This window comes from Hibiscus syriacus, unplaced genomic scaffold (genome assembly GCF_006381635.1).
Source record: "Hibiscus syriacus cultivar Baekdansim isolate YM2019G1 unplaced genomic scaffold, ASM638163v2 tig00116971_pilon, whole genome shotgun sequence".
NCBI lineage: Eukaryota > Viridiplantae > Streptophyta > Magnoliopsida > Malvales > Malvaceae > Hibiscus > Hibiscus syriacus.
In genome coordinates, this window is record NW_024063495.1 from 6,321,656 (window position 1) to 6,332,212 (window position 10,557).

General features: G+C 31.8%; 1 protein-coding gene and 1 pseudogene across 1 annotated transcript; both read right to left on the reverse strand.

The window, feature by feature from the left end:
* Window positions 1-2,931: 2,931 nt before the first annotated feature.
* Window positions 2,932-3,792, reverse strand: LOC120191719 (protein BRANCHLESS TRICHOME-like). The gene has a single exon (XM_039194636.1). The coding sequence runs from the start codon at window positions 3,709-3,711 to the stop codon at window positions 2,932-2,934; it is 780 nt and encodes a 259-aa protein (XP_039050567.1). The 5' UTR covers window positions 3,712-3,792.
* Window positions 3,793-6,845: 3,053 nt separating this feature from the next.
* On the reverse strand, window positions 6,846-9,032 carry LOC120191763 (annotated as a pseudogene).
* Between the last annotated feature and the right edge of the window lie 1,525 nt (window positions 9,033-10,557).

Genomic DNA, 10,557 nt, shown 5'->3' on the forward strand with positions numbered 1-10,557 from the left:
AACAATGATTTCTCTTTTATTAATTTATAAAGATTATAAGAAAATAAAAATAAATTCTAAATATAGAAGGTTATCATAATTTCTGAAGCCTAGTCGGTTGTCATAGAACTAAGTTCTAAAGGGAGTATAACACAAAGTTAATAGATGAATGGATACTAACAGGAAGGAATATGTTAAAGATAAAAATCATTTTACCATAAAGAAATGACACATTCTGGGTATTAAGACAGGGAGTATAACTCTTATGTAGTGTTGGAAAAAGGGGTTGATTTTATTGTTGAATTTGATAATTAAATTTATTTATATTTTTTTAATATTATAAATTAAAAGATATTTATTATATTTTTAAATTTAAATATTAATTGGATAATTATATCTTTTTGAATATTTCAAATTAAAAGGATATTTATTATTTTTTAACATTTGAATATTAATAGGAGTATTCAAAAATTTGTCTTAAGAAAATTATGTAGTGACATGCCTTAACTAGTTTACAATCGATTGATCTACCATATTTTGAGTATTTATTTATATACTAACTTTTTATTATTATTTAATAAGTTTAATTTTCATTTTTTTATCGTCTTAGGTGTAATTATGGTCTCAGATTATTATACTTCTAATATGTTGAGACCTCAACACTACAAATGCAGCAATGAAATCTTAAGCAAAAGCAACAATGAAACTGTACCATTGTTAAACATTAATAAAAAAAGAGGGGAGAAAGAGAGAATACCAGGATTGGTGCAATCGATGAAGATGGATTCAACCATGGCAATAACCTAATCTTTTCTGACGGGTCTCAAGGAATCAAGTCGATTCAGGGAAAAAAGTTTTAGCATGCAGACTTTTCGTACCTTAAGATAGTAAGGTCCATAATCAGCCCATATAAGGTCTTGTCCAGCTTTGCTAAACTTTGTTGCCGACCTGGTCCTATGCCTATCAGTCAACTGTTGATCACGTTCTTTTAAAACTTTCCTCGCTAGTTTCATATAAGGTCGTAAAGGTTCCCAACCACCGGCCACGCTCGTGGACCCGGCAGCAGCTTGAACCTTACCTCATTTGTTTTCATTAATCTCATTCTTTATTTTTAGAGTAATAGAAGAAGCATTTACTCTATATTCTCTCTTGTCTCATTATACTTACTCTCTCTTCTTTGTTGCCTCTCTTGGTGGCTTTTATAGCCCTGATAATGTTTACACTTTCAGGTATTTCTTAATTTCATAGGGTTGTTGATCACTTTGGTGAGCTTAAGTTTTCACAAGGACATATTGCATATTACTTAGATGCTCAAACAGTTAAGAAAGCGTCTAAGGTCGCACAAATAATCTAGTTGAAACAATGAAGATAGGCTTGATGCCAATATTAGCCATGACTCTAATGGGTTCAATCCCATTGGATCCATGGGTTGTTTGTCATGTGTTTAGGAAGAAGAATCATCCGAAAACCCTAGAGAGCTCAAAAAGCTTCTCCCCCTCGCCGATGGTTTACTCCAGCAACAACGAGGCCATAAAATGAATCCTACAACATAAGGGAAAGGATTGCAAGATGCAGAATGATTTGTTGTTGAGCAACATGGAGCTGTGTTGATGCAAACAAGCATGTAACGTTTACGCATGTGCCAGGACTGGAAAGCCCCACCTATATTGTATATTGAAGAAAGGCTAAGGCTTTTACGGATGAGGAATGATGATGGATTTGCAAAATAAATTATTAACATTTAAAATAAAAATAATTATAATTTTTAATCATTTAATTATTATTATTATTATTATTAAAAAAAACTGAAAAAGTTTGTACTTGCTGAAAACAAATGTAGGGTTTTGGTTGTGCTTTTGACAGCTTCCAATGGCAAGGCCCAGCGCTTCATCCATTTGGGGTGGTCTTAAAGACTTCATATTTTCCATTGTTAAGCCCATCAAACCAAAAACACCAACTCCACTCCCACATTTGGGTAACAGAAGACGGGGAAAGTACCTAACAACAAATTAATTAATAAAATAATATATATATATATATATATATATATATATATATATAAAAGATATATTACAAACATAAAAATATAAAAATAAAAAAAAAACAACTTATTTTACGAAAAAGTAAAATAATCAAATTAATCTATTTAAATATAATAAAATATCATTTAATATATATATATATGATCCATTCATTTTATAAAATATTTTTTTATTAAACTAAATTGATTACAAAATAGTATATATTATAAATACTCTCAATCATTTGACAATGAACACTGAATCACCCTTACAGTCATTGGTGCTCAAACTCACGACATCTAGGAACTATCAAGATAAGAGAAACGACTCAAAAGTCTAGAGCAGAAGCAAATCTAACAAGATAATTAAATAACTACTAATTGTTAGAGAGACGATAATAAACTTAATTTAGAAAATATAAAACTAAGATTAAATTATAGTACTCCAAAAAAAACATCAATCATTTATAAAAAAACCAAAAAAAGTTTAATAAAGTTAAAATAAAATTGGATACGTAAAAAGATTTGTAAAGAGAGGAGAAAAAGTAATAAAAATATTGAAAAGTTGAAAATATTGAGGATTGGTTCTTTTACTTTGGTCGTCGATGAACATCGATATTTTCTTTTTAAGTTTTAAATTATCAATTTGAAATAATATATCTGTTAATAACTTAATCAATTTATTTATTTTTTATTTATATTTAAAAATATAAGAAATTTGATTACTCATCAGAGATAGATTAAGAGGTTGACGGTCGATGAATGAATATACATCGGTGCTTACCGATGAAGGATCGATGAAAGCTGCTACAGATCTTTTATCTATGTCAAGAATTGTTCATTACAACAAAAATTATGTACAATCTGGCACAACAAATTACAAACACAAAGCAATTCAACAAGAAAGAAACAAAGTTTGTTCAAGCCCAAAATTACTTGGATGGGGGTAGAATCCTTAACTGAGCTTTTTGACGCTGAAGCTTTGAATCCCAATGCCTACTCTTCGATCCGATTGCTCGAACCACTCTCGGAAACTCCACAAACCCTTTGATCCCTCGCTTTATGTGAGGATTCTCAGCTTCTGCACATGCTTTTTGCTGAACCGCCGTCGATGAAGACACCGTAGCAATACCGTTTGATGGCTTTTCACTCAATACAAATCTCGTCGACACTTCCGAATCATCTTCTTTCTTGTTCGAAGCATCATCGGGTTGTCTGCGTTTAATCTCCTCCAATTCTTTCACCTTCTCCTCGAACAGAATCTTGGCGTCGGCCAGCTTCATTTGAACTCTTTCTTCCCTCAAAACTTCCGCCATCTTCAGCATCTTTCTTTCCTCCTCGAACTCCCTTTTCATTCGATCAATCTCCGATTTCTTGAAAGTGATTTCGGCCGCAAGCTTTTCACACACTATCTCCAACGCTTCTTTTCCCCTTCGTTCGTCGGCTACTTCTTTCCCCAGTTTCTTGTTCAGAGACTCCACTTGTTTACGTGCTTTACGTTCGTAGTTCACCTCGGCTTTCAAGTCGATGATCTGTGCTCGAGCAATGCCCAGTTCGGAATCCATTACAGGTTTCACTTGACGATGAAGATGCTTGGTACTTGTGCGCTGTTGCTGTTGATTATGATGATTAGAATAATAAAATGGATTCTCGTACCAGCTAATCTCGTTGCTGAGATTACAAGTGCTTCTGTTTTTCATCATCTTTTGCATATCTTCTTCTTTTGTTGTATATTCAGTTCTTGCTTCTCCTTCGCTGCTTTTGCCTTTTCTCCGTAATGGGGACTTTCACTGTCAAAGGAAGCTTTTTTTGGGTAGGCCTATGATTTATGCTGCTTTTACCATTTTTATGGAATATATATATTGAATAATTATAAAAAAATGAAAAATTGTGGGATAAGTCCAATGAATTTGTATACATTTGGTGTCATTGGGTTGGGGCCACTGTGGGCAAAGAATTTGCATATCTGATAATGAACATGATGGTGGGGTAAGTTGATCTTCTCTTGGGGGGCATGATTTTCTGGAAAACCAAAATTTTCAACCAATTCTGTGCAATGATACCTCTGCACTGACAAATGACTATAACAGAAGAACAAGTTGTCATCTTTAAAATATATCTATAATTTAATAACAATTAACCGATAGTTAATTGTTTGTCAAAATTTGTAATTATAATTATTAATCGTCATCTTTAACAGTTCAGTTAACTAAAATTGTTTAACTTAAGAAAATTCAATTAATTAATTTATAAAATATAACAATTATACCAATTAACGCTTACGATTAACGATTATTAAGTTAATCTGCACGCCCTAACATTGGATAGCCTATATGAGGATTTCCATAACTAAAGGATCATATATGTATGTATGTATCTCACAGCAATCATTCCACCACAAAAGCCCCCACATGCATACATGATGATGCAAGTGATTGATTAGGGTTCCTTTACAGGAGCATCAAAAATTAATAAGTATAAAATATCATACATAGAGATGGTATTCATTAATCAAACATCCTTTCTTTACAAAGTTGATGGAGGGACATTATAGGCTATCATGGAGTCCACACAGTGGTGTTTTTAATAATCCAAGTGGCTCCACATGGATGTCATAAACCTTAAGAACAAATTTCATTTTACTGGAAAACACGACTTGGGTATTGGTTATTTGGCACTAACATGACAAAAACTTGCCCTCTTCTGCAGAATTTGCCAAGTTAGTTGAATCATTTACTTGAACTCAAAACTTTTTATGACAATGCGAAACTTGGAAGGCAAACAACCCCCCCCCCCCGGGTTCTGCAAATTTTTTTCTGCAGATCAGTGTTTAGTGATCTTGGATTCAGTTTTTGTGGTTCATACGGAACAACTTCTGACAAAAAGATTGTTAAAACATGAAAATAATGATCACGGCAGTCTTAATATAACACTAAAAAAACGTCACCGGTTTTGTTATTATTTAAATAACTAAATAAGGAAAAAATTATCGGAGACATTATTATTTCTACATATTTTATTATTTTTTCTACGAGTTTTGTTATTGTTGGACACTTTACCGGAAATATTAAAAAACATTGATGTTTTAGGTAGAAATAATAATGTTTTAGGTAATTTTTTTACCGACTTTGTTATTTAAATAATAACAAAACAGATAACGCCTTTTTTAGTTGTATATTAAGAGTGTCGCACTGTAGAACTTCCCAGATGGGTGAAATGGACCAACTTTTCTACATGGTAAAGATTAGGAATGATTGTTCAATCGAGTCGAGTCAAAAAATTTTGAGCGGACAAGTCCTATTTTATAACTCGAAGTTGACTTGAAACTTTTTCGATTGGAGTCGAGTTTATAAAATTCGATTCGAATTTTCGAGTTTCTGTTTAAATTTAATTATAAATATTTATAATATTATGATATTATTTGACTCTAATTTAAATGATTTTTTATAATTATAAACAATACATATATATATTTCTTCATATTTGTTTCACACGTGATATACATATATTATACATAATCGAGGGATTTGACTCAAACTTAAAAATTAATCTACAATTACTAAAAATTTTGATTTATTCGAGTTGTATTTTATAACTCGATTTGAACTTGAAAGTTTTTTTAACCACTTAAGTTTATGAAATTACAATTCGAAATCAATTCGAATCGAGTTTTGCTCACCTCTAGTTAAGATCTAATTTAGTACCTCTAGTTAAGATCTAATTTAGTATTGTTGTTAAAAATTAGGCTAATGAAAAAGTTTGGGTTTAAAAATAAAAGGATAAAGTAATTTTTTAGCCCCTAAACTTGACAACTTTTTTCTAGTTGATCTTTGAATTTCTTTTGGTTCATATTAATCCTTTGAACTTGGATTTTTAGTATTAATCTGATTAACAAAATTAGTGACCAAATTGAGGACTAAAGTTTCTGTATAAAAAAAGGGGTCTAACTGTGGTGTTAATCTTTTTACTACACTAAAATTTGTGATTTGGTCCCTCTACTTTTAATTTAGCATAATTTAATCTCCCCGGAGGGGATACTTGAACACATTACGAACGGTAATCACCTTTGAAAGTTCTAATCAGTTCTATCTTTCCAACTCATCGAATTGTTCTACTTCATTTTTCTCATTCTTAAACCATAGATAACATACACATCCTGCAGACGTAGTTGTTCGAACTCAAGACCTTTAGGAAAAACAATAATTTCCTTAACCACTAAGACCACTTGATGGGTTCAAGATTTTTCATTCATATTTAAATTTATTTATAAAATAGAATTTTAGGAAAATTTAAATTTTTTTATTATCTCAGTACCTAGAATTCAAATTAACATGATACTTCACAAATTATTAATCTGTCTTATGAAGGTGTTGCTTTGCTAAAAATAACTGTTACAAAATAAATACTAGTTTAAATTCAAAATATGTTTGATATTTTGTTTAAATTTTAAAAGTTGGCTATAATATTTTGAGTCGTATAGAATCTAAGCTCAATGAATTTCTTTATTTCATTCGATCCTTAAATTATTAATATAATTTTAATTAGATTATTTTACCTGCTTTTTTTCATTATACAAATAAAGAAGGAAATCAAATAATAGTTATATAATAATAAAAAATTAATATTAATGAATAATTTATTAAATAATTTTCAATTCATGTTTTCTTTTAATGAATAAAATAATAAAAAAAAATAAATTATCTATGAAATAATTTCAAGCCAAAATTCCACAATATGACAAGTTAATTTGTGTAATTCAGTTTCAGCTTGTTTTATTCATATATGAAATGAAACCACTTAAAGCAGCGAAATTAGCTCAAACAAATGTAAGGGAAACTTGTGGGCTTATAGGGATGTATGAGCATCAACTAAGGCTCTGAGGAAAGCTTAATAAAACAAACTAGGATCCCTTTCATTTGTATGATGCAGAATATTTGCTCAAGGCATCTAGAACTGCTGTTTTCGTCGGCAGCGACGGTATCGCGCCTCTCTCCGTTACCGTCAAGGCTCCACAGGCATTCGAAAAACGTAAGGCTTCTCTTAACCGCCCCTCGTTCTGTCAACGAACACAAATTCAGTTAAATCCTTTACTACCTCAAATGATACATCTTATGTAACAACTGTAAGTACCTGAAATAGCTTTAAATCGGAGGATAGGTAACTCAATAAACCGCTGACAAATGCATCACCGGCACCCTTGTGTCGACGGCTTTAACTTTAATGCCGGGAACCTTTCCCTTGAATGCCTGCAAATGATATATATACGTCGATATACTTTATTTTCATACAACTCTTACTAGGTGCATTAAAGTGTATTATCAGTGAAATTCATAACACCAGATACTTACCTTGGTATAATATCTGCAACCGGCTGATCCCTCGGTTACAACCAGAAGCTTAAGATTGGGATGAAAGAGCTTCTTCATCACCACATTATCGTCGTAAGCATCATCGCCTCCGGTTAAGAATGTAATTTCATCCTCACTTACCTGCATTTTCTTAAGTTAGCAGCAAATGAATACCTTAGAAAGACATTTCATATACAGTGTCGTAATCACAAATCTATACCTTAATAAGGTCTGCTTGGTCCCATATGCTCATTATGCCTTTCTGAGAAGCCTCTGCTGATGGCCATAGTGGCAATCTTAAATTTGGATCATAAGAGAGAATGCTTCCAGACCTCTTGGCCATGTTCATTGCTGCCAGGTGAGTCGACTTGCATGGTTCCTCGATCAAACTAATCGAACCATAATGGAAGATCTTGGCCTGCAATCAACATTATTTGGAGATCAGAAATTTCCAAACCCTGCCTAAACCAATCAGTCTTTCACATCGACTATTCGAAACAAAGAAGAATAAGGCAGAAAGAAAACCCGCTTAATGAGGTTTGTATTCAGTTCCGACTCATGAAGACGCATATCAGCACTCGGATGACGGAAAAACATGAACTCTCGTTCACCATCAGCTCTGAGGGTAACAAATGCAAGTGCAGTTCTTGCACCTCGGTCAAATCGCATGCCGGAGCTGTCGACATTGTTCTGTTTCAATATGTCTGCTAACATGTAACCAAATTCATCATCGCCTACCTGATGATGTCAAAGTGAAAAGGAATGCAAATTTTTCATCTTCAAGGGAATCAAAACATAGAGAAACAAAAACATCATAGAATTATTCCAGTGATTGCTACAGAGAAAAGATGTTTGAATTTACCTTGCCTATGAAAGCCGACGATCCACCTAATCTCGATATGCCGACAGCCACATTAGCTGGAGCACCACCAGGAGCCTTCTTGAAAGCAGGTGCTTCAGCAAGAGAAACTCCCCCAACCGTCGGCACGAAGTCGATCAACAATTCACGAAGCAAACGACTAACGAATTGTTCTTCGTAGCTCCTATATGCAGTTTCTCAATATCACAGATGTTCCCTAACATGTTCAAATCGAAAAAAAATTAGAGTAACTCTCTCCAACCACTCAGTCCAAAGCATTAGATGTTTGATTTTTCCAAAGCATGGGATTTAGCCAACATGTAAAACAACAAGAAAGGCAAATTCTCGGCAAAGCAAGATTGAAATCACAAACTTTAGCAAGTAATCAAAATACCATTATTAGATATATCTTTCTAATTGAAAGAAACCTAACCAGAAAACAAGAAGTTTTAAGATTCCTCGTTAAAGATGTGTTCTACCAAATACCAAACAGTAACTTGATAACAAAGAAAGCACAAACTTTGAAACATGACAGAAGAAAAGAAGAAGCATCATTTCAAATATTATCAACAGCAACAAAACAGAAATACATTATCAAATAAAACTGAAAGAATTCACACAAGACGACCTTGGGTGCATGAAACCAACTCAAAACCCAGACTAAAGAAAATGACACAGCATTGAAGTGATGAACATTTTTTAATCAAGAAGATGAGACGAACCTGTAGTTAAATTCCCAGCCATTTTTGGAAGATTGAATTCGAAAAGGCAAAGCAATGTCCAAAAAACACGGTGTTTTCAGCAGATAAAGAAAGCTGCGGGCTTTCTGTTGCTAAAGAATAAGAAAGAAGTGAAAAGAGAGTAGATTGGTTTCCAGTCTTCAAGGATTCTTCCGTAATATAAAAGTTGACAGTGTTAAACAAAAAGGTAAACTACAAGTTTAGTACCCCAACTATTAATTTTGTTCTATTTTGATCACTCAACTATTTTTTATTTTAAAATCATACATAACGTTATGTTTTGGTTTCATTTTGGTTACCCACAATTAAAATATTAACGGTGATGCTAACTTGTCACCATATGGTAATATAACGTCATCATTAAAAAATTAATAAAATATCACATTAGTAGTTATGTTGCTTTTTCAAAGACGTAATGTTATCGGATTTTGAAACGTAATGTTATGTATGATTTTGAAATAAAAAATAGTTGGATAACTAAAACGAACAAAAGTCATAGTTGAGATACTAAACATGTACTTTACCCTAAACAAAGTTGTATGAGGTATATTATCGGATTTGTTAATAAATTATCATACTTTATGGGGCAACGATGATTTAATCCAAAATCAAATGTTTGTACTATTTATGTGTTTTAAACAAGTATAAATTTATATGAAATGGGTGAAGTATACAAATGGTCCCCAACTATCGTATACTATTTTGTTGAGTCTCTTGACTATTAAAAGTTATAAAATGACCCTTTTAATAGTTAGAATACTCGACAAAATAATATCATATAGTCAAAAGACCATTTTGTAAATTTTAATAGTTAAGTGACTCAACAAAATATTACCATATAATCGGAGGACCATTTGTGTGTTTTACCCGTATGAAATTTAGTTGACTTGTCACAAGAAGTTTTAACAAATTCATGTGATATTCTATTTTTGTTTCATGTCGTTTTTTTTAATTATTTTTCATATCATATTTCGTATCTCAATTCATCGAAATATTTTTAGATATTTTATTATTCTAATTTCATTTATTAAATAATTTAATTGAAAACAAAAACATCCACACATGGACACCTTTCAACTTTTTGTCACTTATAAAAAAGGTATAATATTAAAATAAGCCTCCAACATTTATCAAGGTGATTATTTTAGTCCCTATTCTTTTTTAGAGCATTTTGGACCCTAATGTTTGATCGGATAATCATTTTGGTCCTTATTCTTTTTTCTGGAGCATTTTGGCCCTCAAAGTTTCATTTTAGGGTAAAAATCCCATATTTTAGAGTAATAATCGTTTATTAACTAACGATTTTCATCCACAAAGAAATTTGTTTCCTCTTAAAATGAAATGTTGGATGTCAAAATGCTCTAAAAAAGAATAGAAACCAAAATGATTATTTTAATAAATATTAGGGGCTAATTTTGACATTATGTACTTTAAAAAAAATAAAGATATCGTAGAAAAGGTAAATCCTCGTTTCATGGGATTGCAAGAATATATGTTTGTATAGGTAAAAAGTGGAGGAATAAACAACACATTACCTTCTAATTTTCCTTCATCCACAAGTTTCTTATTTTTAAATTAAGAAGTTTTTTTTAGTATTCAGAAGGTTTAATT